At 36.7% G+C, this 14,920-nt stretch overlaps 2 protein-coding genes across 2 annotated transcripts; one reads left to right on the top strand and one right to left on the bottom strand.

Annotated features, from left to right (window-relative positions):
* The first annotated feature begins 592 nt into the window (after positions 1 to 592).
* Positions 593 to 7,918, top strand: LOC125838507 (uncharacterized). Its single transcript, XM_049517557.1, has 2 exons — positions 593 to 1,245; positions 7,552 to 7,918. The coding sequence occupies exons 1-2, from the start codon at positions 611 to 613 to the stop codon at positions 7,814 to 7,816; spliced, it is 900 nt and encodes a 299-aa protein (XP_049373514.1). The 5' UTR covers positions 593 to 610; the 3' UTR covers positions 7,817 to 7,918.
* A 2,210-nt stretch (positions 7,919 to 10,128) lies between these two features.
* Positions 10,129 to 14,613, bottom strand: LOC125837279 (UPF0664 stress-induced protein C29B12.11c-like). The gene is made up of 6 exons (XM_049516447.1): positions 14,456 to 14,613; positions 13,145 to 13,250; positions 11,389 to 11,460; positions 11,097 to 11,305; positions 10,754 to 10,880; positions 10,129 to 10,171 (listed from the first exon to the last, which is right to left on the bottom strand). Exons 1-5 carry the CDS (start codon positions 14,563 to 14,565, stop codon positions 10,766 to 10,768), a joined length of 612 nt encoding a protein of 203 aa, XP_049372404.1. The 5' UTR covers positions 14,566 to 14,613; the 3' UTR covers positions 10,129 to 10,171; positions 10,754 to 10,765.
* Positions 14,614 to 14,920: the final 307 nt, after the last annotated feature.

Raw genomic sequence — 14,920 nt, 5'->3', positions numbered from 1 at the left:
AAAAAGACACAGTTATATTGTTATTTTAACATCTCTACCACTTAATTTAAATATATTTAAGTTACCTGATTTTCTTTTCGATTTAAACGAATCAAAGAGTGCTATTATTTTTAAAATTATTTATAAGGGCGAAATTAACATGAAGAACAAAGAATTACTAGTTCTAAAATTAATTTTATAACAAATTTATCTCTTATTTAGTTACGATAAAATTACAAGATAATTTGTTTTGAAATGAGAGTATTTCAAAATTATAAGATTATTTTACTAATATCAAAATAGTTAATCGTGAAACAACTAACATCTGAATATTCTCTTCATTCATTTTTACTTGTCACTTATTTTTAAAATAATTTTTTATTTTTACTTGTCACACTTTTAATATATCACGAAAAAATATTTTTCTTCATATTTTATCTTTAACATTAAATATTTATTTTCTAAATTATTTTTTAAGACCTAATATTAAATATTATTTTAATAGAGATAATAAATAATTAATCTCGAAATAACTTGCCACGGAAGTGGCTCTGCTTTGTGTCCTTATGCACTTGGATTGTTTAAATTGATTCAAAAAAATCTATCTGTCAAAATCATAACCCCACAGAAAATGCCCCCGGCTACCCCTCAATCCACCGCCGCCACCACCGCCGCCGCCGCTTCTACCGCCAATCACCGCCCAGGAAACTCCAATTCTAACCTAAACCCTAACAAAATTGACCTAAAAAACCCTAACAATCTCAACAGAGCAACCAATTCGCGTATCTCTTCCGTTGACACCGATATGCCCGACCCGAATTCCTCGACCGGGAATACTGCTGCCCGTCCCTCTTCTTCGAATGCCTTAACGCCGATCAAAATTGACGGATGGGAGGAGGATGCTGTTCTGTCCCAATCCAAGCATTTGCATCGAGTGGAAGTTTACAAAAGGAGGAATAGACGGAGTAAGCAACTCCAGCGTATATACAGAGATTGTTACTGGTCGTTAATGGAGGAAGTCAAGCTCAAGCATAGAGAGTATTGCTGGAAGTTTGGAATGAGTGCTTTTCAGGAAGATGAGGATAAGAATAATAAGGATGGTACTCTAGGAACTGGAGAGAACAACGGGAATGCGGTTACCAGTAATACGTGTGGGGTTCATGGCTGTAAGTCGAAGGCAATGGCGCTTACGAGGTTCTGTCATATGCATATATTGTCAGATTCCAAGCAGAAGCTGTACAAGGCTTGCAGTTTTGCCATCAAAAGGTATTTTTCTTTTCTTCACATTTCATACATTTATGTCTTAATATTTTGCACAGTTCTAAGCTTTATGAAGAAATATATCTTTTCATATGTCTGTGACTCTCAATTCGATATGATTGTCCTGCCTTAGAATATCCAGCACTACATGTTATTACCCTTGCTATTAGGTTATCTTGATTCCTGAGTATAGTTACTATGCAAAATCTGCAGACAGTGGAAAAGGTAGTATCTTGTGTGGGTATGCACGCGTGAACTGTCTTGCTTGGAGTGTAATTTGTGTCTCAAAGATGCGTCCTTTCTGAATTGTTTCTGAAGCAGAATGTATATGCTCGCGCCCAATTTGTTTATTGTTTGGGATAAAGCTGGTTATTTTGCTAACATATAACAAAAAGATCTCATCTTTTTTCCTCAAAAGGAACTTTGCCAATTAGCTTCAAGTTTTTGTTGTTCTTTTTTCCTTTTCCTATTTTGTTAAGATTCTTTAGTTTTTCTGGAATCTTTTGTGACGATTTCCTGATAAATTTTACCCTTGTGCAACGATTGCTCTTGTACCTAGCAAGCAGAACATGTGTGTGTAAGAGAGTATGGCTCTGGAAGGCTGTAAGCTAAAGTAAAAGCAGTTTAGGTAGTTGGATTCACTTATGTTCTGATAGCCTTTACGAGTAAGATTAGGTCGTATGGTGTGTGTATATCATTTTAATGTTTTATGATCATTGGACTTCACTTCCCCAGCAACTATGATTTGTTTTGAATTGTACCCTGCAACTTTTAACTTTCTAACCTCATGGTATAGTGCCTGTGGGATCTAGTTCTGATTCCTACAGTTTATCTTTTCCTGCTCTTCAGAATTACGAAACTACCTTCTTGTTATTCATTTTGTTCCAGCCTATGTACGCTTAAACCTTCCCCAAGATATTAACCATCAATAATTCCGCCAAGTTCAATGCCTAAATCTGGCTTTGTATTGAATCCTAAAAGGTGCTGTAAATCCCCGTACTTTGTAGTAAGTAAAGAAGAAACTTCCAACTGTGGTGATTGTTATTTTTTGTTAATTAAGAAATCTGTTGTTTCCAGCTCCGAAGCTCAGTGGATAATGACTCTTCCTCTGTCCTGCTCCGCTTAAATGCAAAACTTTGTTAACTAGCCAACATTTGAATTCCCCACGTACATCTAAGAGACATTCTGCTGTGTGCTACCTCTGCTGTTGAACCAAAAAACCCACTAGAACCTTCTTTGTTTCGTGTACTACCATTTATCCAAAAAAGAACTTTCTCCCAGTGAGAAGGCATTTGACTTTCCAATTGAGAAGTCTAATTACCAGTTCATATCCGTTAATCATCACCATAGTTATAACTTTATGGATGCACCTTTTTCTCAAAATAAAAATTGTACATAGGTACCTAATACATCTTATCTTATCCTCCCTCTACTTCTGTTTCCTTCCACTTCTTCATTCAAGCTGGATTTTAGTTTTTTCAACTCGTTTTTCCCAATTCCTCTGCTCTTTGGGGTAGAAACTGGCTTACCAGGCCCCTTCTTATCTAGTTGTGATTTCCTCTCATCAATCTTCATCAACAATTCTATGGTTTCTTTTTCAAACCCTTTGAAAGCCACCCTGTAAGTATTACTCAACTATAAGATGTGTGAATTAACCCAGTTTAATGTTTCTGTCTTGATATCTTCTTGAGAAATTGGGAGCTGAATATTGACTGGTTCAGCCTCACGAATCTGTTGTAACTGCATTTTTTGTTCTGTCTCTTGTGTGTCATTGACTATTATGGTATCAGATTCCTCTCCTTCCTTTTTGTGGTCAATTTTCGTGACTTTGTATCAGGAATCTTTGTCTGGGTGTTTAAGAGGTTTCTTTCTCCCCCTTCCTTTTGCATCATCATAGTATCCTCCACCTCAGCTGCTATTTCCCAGTTCCTGATGATGCCAAGTCCTTAAGTTCTAAAAAACCTTTATTCCCCTCCACGTGCCTCTCACTATAAAGTTCTTGGGCTTTTTAATATTCCCAGCTGGGCTTGGGTTTTTTAGAGGTTGAGTAGGTTTTAGGCCTGGATTTAAATTGAGCAAAGGCTGACCTATATTTGTCTTTGGAGTTGGACCCATAGTGGGGCCTGAACCTACGACGTTTGCTGGCTCCCCACGTGGTTTCCTACTGACATCTCCACCGGCCCTTGTATTACCCTCTGGGTAGATCCTCGAAGTCGGTTGGGTAAAAGGGTTTTCATTTCGTTCTTCCCCGATGGAGTACCTCGTTGTCGTCTCTGTCCATAGCTGCACGGAGTATGAGATTCCGGCATTCAACACAGTCACCTCCTTCGGAGTCCTTGACCCGTCGCCTTCAACTTTAATTCTAGCCCATTTAAGGTGATTTCTTAGTAGCGTCTCTTCCTCAGTTTCAACCCAACCCCCACAGAAATAACCAATGGCTTTAGAAGTCGTCTTCGACCATAGATGCAGTGGAAGACCTACGATCTTGATCCAGGTCGAACTTGGTCCGTTCCATTATCGTTGGGGTCCACCAACCCAGTTGGATCTTTGAGTTGTTCCAAATCCAATCCCCTGTTATCACCTGTTCCACCGTGACTCTTGTTGCAAACTCGAACAAAATCTTTCCGTCCCCCATCTCGTAAATATTCAAGCCATGAGTTTGTCTCCATATCTTATTGGCCCATCCTCTCACCTCCGGCTGAGTGGCTACCCTCATATTCCTCTCTTCAGAATTTCCCACTAGGCTTCTCTGTAGGACTTCGTTTTGTGTATTTGAGGTGTCATTAATGTTGATGATTTCCTTCTCCTTCATTAAAGTTGTTGTTGTAGAATTAACTCCCTCCTCTTTCCTATTTGACCATTTAAGCTCCTCAGTGTTTGGAAACTTCGCCAATCCCTTTCTCAGTGTTTCCGTTGGTTCAGGTTTGATTTGGTAGGTTTGAAACTAACTCCTCTTTTTGGTGTGTGGTTTTCCATCGTTTGGCATCTCCTTTCTTTTGCTCTTGAGTAGTGTATCCCTTTCTCATTAATTCTTTTGATTATAGTAGTTGGGTAAAATATCTGGCCCAGGCTGACATTTAGTTCTTTTAAAAAAGAAGGAATTTGGCACAGGTCATTTCCTACTTGGAAAACATGTAGCCCATCATGGTTTTTGAGTTCTGGCCAGTACTTTGAAATGTTTCTGGTCCATTCGAGGTGATCTATATTTGTCAATTCTACTGATTTTGCCAATTGCTTCTTGCCTGCTGCACTCCTGTCCCACACCCATCAAAGTTTATGCAAATCCTAGTGTTCGTCCCGGTGGTGTTACTGTAACTATCTTTTAGAACTCCTATATTATCAACTTTAAGAAGTTTCTACAATTATTTTGTTTGCTCGGGATCCAGTCTATGCAAATCCACACTATTAAGTTGTGGTTGCATAGAATAGGTTTTCACCAAGACTTTCACTAAATTTCCTTATCTTAATTGTTTCTTTTTCCAAAATAGATTGTCGTGAAGTTATGACATTTGTACTATATTAAAACAAAAAAATACCATGGTCAACTTTTGAGTTCACCGATCTGATTTGTGCTTTCATAAAGGATAACGTAAAAAAATCTTATTAAAAATAGAGAACTTCCATATACAAATAGTGTACTAGAAAATAGAGAGGCTACATAAAGAATAATTCTCTACGGAAAAAACTCAGAATCTTCTGCACTAATAGCAACCTTGGGGGTGCACCAAATGCATAACTTAAAATAAAATTCTACTTTTCAAATGTATAAAGTCATTCTAGCCTCCAGAGCTTAACACTTAAAGTGTGGGTTAGACACATCAAAGATCCAAACCCTGTTATTTAAGTTGGGAAGTGTAGAGGTGAGTTCATACTCCTACAGTTTCGAACCCGTGTGCCAACTGGAGTTGGATAGAAGTCACGAGAGATTTCTCTGATGTATAAAAAAGTCTTTGAAGTTATTCTTTGTTCTTTTAGAAAGTTCTGTTTCTCTCCCTTCATAGCCACACGAGAGCTAGATGAGCATCTTCTCATGCCCTACATCTTTTCTTTCTTCTTCTGAAGGCCGAGCTGTGTAGTATATTTTCACTTTGCCCAACATTGTCCACTGTACTCCAAACCAGTGTACATGACATGTACCACAGTGGGGTTGCCACGCGACAATGCAACAGAAGTTAGTCCACATCTTCGCCCAAGCATTTGGACACAAAGCACTGCCTAACATATGTGAGCCTCCTCTTTCTCAAGTTCTCAGCTGTCAGTGTTGTTCACCTTTCTAACAGCCAAGATAAAACACATGTTAAGAATCCAGATCCACAAGTGCAGGAAGTGTGAGTTCTGTCTTAGAAAAAATATGATAGTATGGCCCCCAAGGCCTAGCTCGAGTGGCAAAAGGTGGAGGATTTGTGGCTTAGGTCGCAGGTTCAAGCCCCACACCATGCAAAGTGAAGCCTGGTATTTAAGTGGAGAGGGGCGGGCCCATTATCCACCGAGTTTAGAAGGCTGTGATTGGTCCAAAGGGCAGGTCACAGACGGATTTCTCGGTTATAAAATAAAATAAAATATGATAGTATGAATTTGTTGAGTACAATCCACCTCTCCTCAAACCCAACTTGATGAGTGCTGGCTAGCATATGTTGTCTTCTGCTTGTAGAGCATTTCAATTGAAATTTGTCTACCTCTCAGCCTTGTAGGTTCTTCTGAGCATCAAAATCCGGATGTACTTGTCCATCTTGTGTCCTACATATCTACTCACGACATCTCATCTCTCTCGCTCAATACTTTATATATGTCGTAGAAAATGATCCACAAGGTGTTTTATTCAACTACTTGTGACCCCAAAAACTTGTAAAAATCGATTCTGCTGTCATCCCTTTTGTGTAGCACTGCCACTTAAGTCTTTGCACCCCAGGATGTTTCTTCATAGTCTACGACTGTGAGGATTGGTGTTTCTTTATAGTCCTCGACCGAAGAGTTACATGATGTTTGAAGTCCTCATGACCCATTCATGTCTCATGCTTTTACGTGATTCACAACCCTCCATAAAACCTGCTCTTTGCCTTGAATCTCCATAATTTCCTAGTAGTGCTTTGTTGAATATCCTCAAGTCTTTCAATGCAAGTCCTCTGAATGTTCTCAAGTCTTTGTAAACTTTTGAGTTCCCTAGCGCCTTCAGTTGTCATTTAAATTTCTTTTTAGTTTGAAGTGAACCCCTCCCAATTATCTCATTCTTCTCGCAAAATAAAATAAAATTTGAACTACCTGGCCGTCATCACTTCTTGCTGAAGTTACCAGACGACTCCCAAAACCATTATTCAACTTTTTGGACTTCAGATTTTCCTCAATATTCTCAGTATGTAGTATGCCTCTCATTATGCTTTCATCATCTTGTTCTTCTAAACACTTCTTATTGCACTTGGAACAGGATAACCCACAGTTATAGATATATGCAGCAGGAATCTGATGCTTTAGAGTCATGATTAGGTGTAGAAGTACTCATTTCACTTGCTAGCTTCTGTAGTTGAAGACTATTAGATTCGCCTTTTAAAAACAAATCCAAGTGACAGGTGTAAACATGTTTACCCCGGAGAATCATACCAAACTTTACTATGTACAAGCAATGGTATTTACTAGAAAACTGGAGCTAGGCCTGTAACAGTGCTCTCGCTCTCCTTTAATACGTAGACCACTGTAGGTGAGCGGCCTGTTGTTGGGTTGCTTGCATTGAGGCAAGGTGCTTCAGTGTGCTAGTCTTGTTGCTATGGGTGACCGGCATAATCTATTTGCTGAAATGGCTCTTAGTTGTGTGGTGTCTGCTGGCTGGTAAGTTGGTCCATCAGTGGGGCACTGGTGTTAATGGTGGGGGCACAGGTGCATTAGGAACATGTGGTGCTCTAATGTTTTGGTTGCTTGCACACTGAGGCATGACCAAAGGTGCACTTGTGTTATGAGTCATGGAGTATAGTAGGACAACAGGCTGTGACAGTCCTCTTTTCTTGTATATAGTCTTTACGTGTAATGTATATTCTTTGTTTCACTTGGTTTAGTTTTGGCATCCAGTTCCATGAGCAGCCTTTTCACTCAAATTGTTTGTTCTTCTCCTAGTAGCTAACTTGCAATGTTTTGCTGTAATCACTGACTGCATCTGGATGCATTCTTGTTTCTTTCATTTCATAAAAGTAACCGCTGATGCTGTGATTTTCATGAGTTCAGATTTTGTGGATCCTAATCGTAAAACATTGGGAGATATCTTATTACTAGTTAGAGTTAAGATAGTATTACTTATCGATCAAGCTTCGTTGCTTTATTTTGCAGTTCGCCAACAGGGCCCATACTTTGTGGGAAGCCAATATTGAGGTCTGCTGTTCCTTCCTACTGCTCTCTTCATTCTCAGAAGGCTGAAAAGCATGTGGCACGGGCTTTAAAGAAGGCAGGACTTAATGCCTCTAACACAAGTAAAATAGTCCCCAAGTTTCATGTTATAGTTGCGGAATGTGTTAGCCAGATCCAAAACAGAAGAAGAGCTGCACAAAAAGCAACTCTAGAGATGGCCGAGGTGAAAGAGGAGAGCAGCTGTTAAGGCCGAGCATCACGTAAAACTGAAGCCTGTATATTTTCTTGGCAAGTTGGTGATGCAACTATAACAAGTATATTTGGTTAAATAGGATTTTGTGTGGGAAGACAGGAGTTATGACTTGGAAGAAAAGATTGTATGTATAAAAGGGTACTGCAAACTAACCGAATTTCGTCTATATCGAGCTACATTTGTTCAATATGTTCTCTGATTATGTTGTTCTTGTTTGTGATCCATGCAATGTTGGAAGATTATGTAACAAGAAACATACAACAATTCAGTTGTATTTTAACTCAATATTTTTGTTAAATAAAGTTCATTTTTGAACCTGACATCTGCTAATGGTTGCTGCAATTCTTGCTGCTCAGTTTGCATTGTGTGCTCTCAGGAAGAATGTATTTTTATTTTTTTATTTTTGGTTTCTCACTCGGTGTTCGGAGCCTGACTATGCCTTTATGGACGGAGAGATTAGGCTTTTTCTACCATTTAAAAGATGTGAAAATAAAATATAAGTTGATCTTTTTACAGAGTTTTTTTTCTTCTATTTAAATGGTAAAGAATTATGGTGAACCATTGGGGGTCACAATTTTCTTCCAATGATTTTTGTGCCGGAAAAATAACATAGTAATAATTACATTTCAAATTTTGGTCAAAATTTTCTTTTTTCATATATTTCTTTGACTAATATTTTAAAATGTGTTTTTTCACCATATCAATATGAAAAATAATTACGATTCATAGTATTTTTTTTTTATAGTTTTTTATATTGAGCAACTTTCACATATAGCAAACATAAAAATCATATTTGTATGTTATACCTATAGTTTGCATAATTGCGCTCCATAGCAAATTTTATGTTTGCTATGGAGCTTTTGATTTGTATAATTCGCTACAAACATTCAATTTTATACAAATTGTTCAGTTTTGTATAAATTCATTTATACATTGTAATTTGTATAATAAGATCTGTATTTGTATAATTATGAGTGTATTTGACGAATATATATGTATTTATATTTGTATATACATTTTTCTCTCGTTTTATACAAACAAAAATGCATTTTATATATTTTATACTGAAATGTATAAAATGGCTAATTGTATATCGAATCAGATGGCAAAAAAAAGGATGTTTGCTGCAAATTAAAATTAAAATAAATTATGGCTATAGCATTTTATTTTTTTCATTTTAAATTAAGGAGTAAATATAATCCAATTTAGCTTCAATCGATTAATCAAATTGACTTCCAATAAGCGAAAATTACCACATGAGATGGTAATCCTATTTTATACTTACCTTACGCAACATGTACCTCTCTCTTCTTTTTTCTTTGTAATATTATAGTCTTATTTTCAATATTATAAAATGACCGAAAATAATATAATCATCAAGATATTATATTCATAAAAACAATACAATATAACATAATATAATCCAGTAAATGAATAAGCATAGTTTAAGACAGAAATGTCCTTAACACAAACACTATTAATCTCAATATTATTGATACACACAGAGGCAGGGTCAAATAAGGCCGAGAGGGTGCATCCAAACCCCTTTAACAGAAAATTGCTCTGTTAATAAATAGTTAAAATATTTTAAAAGTATATATAGAAAAAATATTGAACCTTGTGTTTTCTTCATAATTTTAACCCTTTAGTGAAAAATTTAGCTCCGCTACTGAATAATACTCTGCTAAACGACCGGTTAACATCAAACTGTTGGAGTTTAACACTTTCAGCCGACAGCATAAAACGTAAATTTCTATAAATTCATAAAAAAACTTAGCATTTCTTGAGTCGAGACAAACTAAGGAATCTCTTAATTAACAATAAGGCCAAATCATATTTGTTAATTTTTTCTATATAAACACTGAACTAATTAATGTTTTTGAAGCAAACACAACATCAACAAAAGTGGTTACTTTCAATTTTTTTCATCATAACACATTTTTATTATACAATTGTCAACTTAATTAGTTAAACCATGGCCAAAAAAGTAGTACTAACAACCATGACTTTGTTGTTGTTGATGATTTTGGGACTTAGCTACCTTCACATTACTACTGCAGCAACCAATGGCAATGGCAATGACAACGGCAACAACAATGGCAATAGTGGCAATGGGACTGGCAAACGCAATGGCAAAGGTACTGGCAATGTACAAGTATTTCCAGCACGTAACGGGCATGAAATAGGATATGATGTACAAGTATTTCCAGCACGGAACGAGCATGAAATAGAAAAACTAACGAATTTGTTGAGAGGAGCAGGCATGCGTGCAAGGCTACAAACTAGTTGTTCTTGCTATAATTGTGGTACTTATCAATGTTACTGCAGAGGTTGTAGCTCAGAAATGTGCTGCATATAATGATAAAAAGTTAAGAAGTGTTGATGATCACATGAAAGGAAAATAAATTGGAAGAAAATAAAAACATTTGTTATATGTGGCTTCGGTTAAATATGTGATGTATTTATTGATTTGATGTAAACCTCGAGTGAGGGTAAACTTGTACTCTTTCTAAGAGTGTTGTAACTTGTATCCTAAGATTTGAAACTATGTGCTTTTTAGTAGAAATGGACCTTGGATATAACTCTATGTCAAAAGCGTTGATACCGTGATAAGGAAATAGACTATAGGTCTAACTCAATCACAGAAGCTAGCTCATGAGGTGAGAATTACCTAAATTCTTATATCCGTGGAGGACTCAAGATTTTCACGCGAAGAAGCTAAATTTAACACCTATGCTATATGCATAAAACAAAAATTGACCTTGTATGTACAATGTAATTTTCCGGGGAAGGAGGTTTGGATGAAACCCCTAGATCCACTCGTGCATCGTGTACAAAACAAACTCATAATTCTTCTCTGTATGGAGAGATCTGAAGGGATCAATCACACAAAAGATGCATCGCGTGCACAAGATGCATTATTGGGCTAACCTGAAGCAAGAGCTATATGGATGTCTCAGCAGTAGGCTGTGACTGATTCATACGACACCCAAGTCGAGACTTTGGAGTAGGCTGCAGCTGCAAGAAGATACTTGTCGAATCATTGGGGTCGACATAACTGCAAAATAAGAAAGAAAGAAAGACTTTTGAAACTTATGGTCCAAAACCTGTCTTAGAAAGTTATATGGGCTATAAATCAACGCATCAAGGGTATACGGAAAGTTTAAAGGTAAATGTCTCGTTCTTTTGGGGCAAGTTAGAAAGGATAAAGTGATGCATAAATTGGGACAGAGGGAGTAATTCCATTGTACAAAAAGCAAGCAATGTGACATACGCATATCTCGTCATCTCATCGACTGGTGTTTTGGTTGCTTCATGAAGAGGATCTACGCGATGCTTTGCCCTTGACCGTCTGTAACGTCGTCTCACTTTTCCAATTAATTTGAAAACTAAAGGAATGAAAGCCTCACAATCACATTCCTTGAACATAATTTTAAACGAATGAGGAATTACGCTGTTTTCGTTATCATTAGCTGGTATAACCTGAAATAGGCTAAAATCAGTCATCTGAAGTAAGGTTGATATATAGTTCATGAATAATAAATCTATCTATCTATTATACTTACCGGATTTACATATCCAGAAATGTTTTTGCAGAAGAATATTGGTTGATTTAATTTTTCGCCATGAACAAAAAGCTGCAGAATGAAGTAGATTTGGGTCAGCCAGAGCAGTTATCGGTTTTCTATATATTGTTTCTTATTCCGCTCGTCACAAAAACCCATGATTTGGTAGCAAAATACTCTTTCCGTTTCAAATTGTTTGTCTTACTTTCCTTTATATGCGTTCCAAAAGAATGTCTCTTTCTTTTTCGACAACTCCTTAATTTTAATTTTCCGCATGACATGTTTAAGACCACAAGATTAAAGGCCGGCATATTTGTAGTTTAAGAATACAAGATTCAAATATCTTCTTTACTTTCTTAAACTCCGTGTCAAGTCAAAACCAGACAAACAAATTGAAACGGAGAGTGTAATTGACGGAACTACATAGTCTTCAAGTAAGAGAGAAAGAGAAGAAATCATCAAGGCATTGGGAGAACTCCTACACATAAATGTGTGTGTTTGTATATCTAAAAAAATTCCTCCTTTGAACCAACTAACTCTTAATGCCGGATCCACCTCTGCTCTTATTCAACTACTTCGACCATTTTTGAATCGAGCCACAAAAATATATCAAAATCTAGACAACATGTCACAACAATAAGAACAGAGATACAATCAAGTAGTGAAGCACAACTCGACTACAAAAAGATTGAATTGAACGAAATGTTTGAGCTATCTCTTATCACATCAAGGTAGTCATCCAAGTGCAACAATACCAAACATGGAAAAAAAAGGCGGAAGCTTTATTAGTGGTTTAAGCACAAAAATGAAATAAAGCGTGAGTTTTAGTGACAAAAAGCGTGATTGAAGGGAATGATAAAAGATACTATATATGTAGCAAAACCAAACAACAATTATTCAGTGTTGCTCTCTTCAAGACAGAGCATATGGGCGATGAGATGCACACCTTATCGCCTTGTGCCCTATATCGCAGCTAGCTTCAGGGCTTAACGGCCTTTAACAACACTTTCAAGTCTAAGACAGTTACCCCAACAAACAATAAAATAGACAACAAATGCAGGAATTCAACACAGGCGATATTGCTTAGCTAGAACTAACCAACAATAACATACCAAGTGTATAGTCTCATAAGTGGGGTTTGGGGAGGGTAGAGTGTACACAGACCTTACCCCTAACCTGGGAGGTAGAGAGGTTGTTTCCGATAGACCCTTGACTCAAGATAAAGCATATCATAACATGTTAGGAAAGGAAATAAATGGAAGTGAAGAAACCATGGCAAGATACTATAGAAAGCAAGACAATGCATACAGTAAAAAGGACAGGAAGTAACAAAAATCTAAGGGCAAGAAACTACAGGAGAAATACCATGACTACTAGTAAGGAAGGATAAGCAAGACAACGCTAGCTAGAACTAACCAGACAACAGTATATCAGATCGAAGCACATGCAAAGTCGAGAAAACTCAAATGTTTTAGTATCCCTGGAACCTTCATTCAAGATTCTGTACAACAACTTGAAATATAAGTCCTACAAGACTATAAACAAAAGAGGGCATATGGTCATCCTGGAACCTAAAGATATCAACCTCGCGTGTTGCAATTTTATCGGATAAATTCAAATAAATATAAACAAGAAACGAATCCAACAAACAAAGACATGGATTTGAAGCAGAAACCATTTTTTCCACATGATTCATAAAGTGTATATTTCCTACAGAATCAGGCAATCGAAAGCAAGAAGGACGAGCATTACATACCAAGGGAATGTCAAAAGCAATGAAGTTGTCCCTAGGATTCTTTGCAACAAAGACCATCCGGATATTCGATAAGTAAATGGTTCCTTTTGTTTGTACTTCTCCTAAACTGCAAAAGCAAAATATTCATAATTCATGTCAATGCAGATGTCATTAACTTGGTTTAAAATACCAAAATATAAGAAAAAACAAACAAACAAAAAGTGAAGAAAGAGACCATAGCCCGAGAAGGCGATGCACAAATAACGTTGATCTTTCCTAATTTCAATACCACTACCCAGCCACTCCATCCACACTGAATAAACTCAATGCATTAATCAAGCCCAACAATACAAATACATGCTTCATGTCCAGGCTATCTCAACTAATTCCACGTGCTACCTGTTACCTCCCACCAGCACAACTATCACGTAACTCTGTCCATCCAAACTTATAATAAGAGGAAATCACCCAATATTTCCGTCTTTGCTGAGATTTGATGCTAACACGTCCATGTTTCTCAGCTCAATTCATTAATCACTATACCATAATACCATGTTAAATTAACTCTTACACCTAACTCACACCCACTGTCGGGGCTAGAATTTTTAATAAGGGGTTCAAAATTTGAAGAACTAAACACATGAACTAATCAAAGAGGGTTCCACATCTACTATACATACATAAAATATAATTTTAACCATATATAAATAATAATATTTTCGCAAAAGGAGGTTTGGATGAACCCCTAATAGTATGGTAGCTCCGCCCCTACTCACACCCTGAAAAAGTTAGCTCAAAAAAAGGAGAACGGAGAATTGTCTGAGCCTTATAAGAAGCCCACCATTCCATTCATTCACTCATCCCATTCATTGTGACACATTTCATTCATCACACATATTTTTTTCTTATGACACAGGAAACCGCAGCCGCTACCCTTGTAAAATCCTCGCTCCTATGCAATAGCTCGCAAACCACATAGGAAAGGTAACCCGCACTACGCAAGCCCGGTGCGACAACCCAGAAGGCAAACTCCTTATTTTCACTGGCAAGGGGTTTCGAACTTGAGACCTCCAACATGGAAGTCTCAAGCCCAAACCACTGGGCCACCCCGAAGGTATTCATCACACATATTTGGGTGGTGCATTCAATAAACTTAATCTATCCACTAAAATAAATTAATCTCATGAAAATCTTTACCATAATCTTGTAAATTGCACTACTTACAAAATTAATCACAATTATTTTTTTGCCCAAGATCTGAAATTCAAATGAATTAGAAAATAAAGAAAACAAAATGGAAAAAAATGCAAACAAAGAAGAATAAATAGGTACCGAGGAATGTTATCGATCTGAAATTCAATTCCATCGCTAGCAAAGACGAACAACTCATTGAGAAATGGTGCTGGCATTCCATGAGCAAATAATTTAGGATTCAATGACATTTTCGACTAACAACAAAATCAAATATTTGATCGATTATCAGAAATGGCCTTTGTTTTTTTTTTTGGAATAATGTTTTGAAAATTTCAAATTCCGTGTATCTATGGGTTACTCTTAAACGTGTTTATCGCGTGTAAAGCTTTATACCCTATACCAAGTATTGTTTGACAAAGTATATAAAAATAATTAGGGGTGTGCATTAGTGCATAGATCGGTTCGTTCAGTTTTATGTATTATTGATTAGGATTATCTGTTTCTGATTTTTAAATATGTTAAATTAATATCAAATTAAATTATTTTTTTATCAGTTTTGACCATTAACGATTCGTTTTCGGTTTACCGAATAAGAAAATACTC

The sequence above is a fragment of the Solanum verrucosum genome, unplaced genomic scaffold (genome assembly GCF_900185275.1).
Source record: "Solanum verrucosum unplaced genomic scaffold, falcon-dt-bn FXZP01000284.1, whole genome shotgun sequence".
Lineage (NCBI taxonomy): Eukaryota > Viridiplantae > Streptophyta > Magnoliopsida > Solanales > Solanaceae > Solanum > Solanum verrucosum.
Note: the sequence above shows the minus strand (reverse complement) of the source record. Positions and strands in the feature narration are given on the sequence as shown.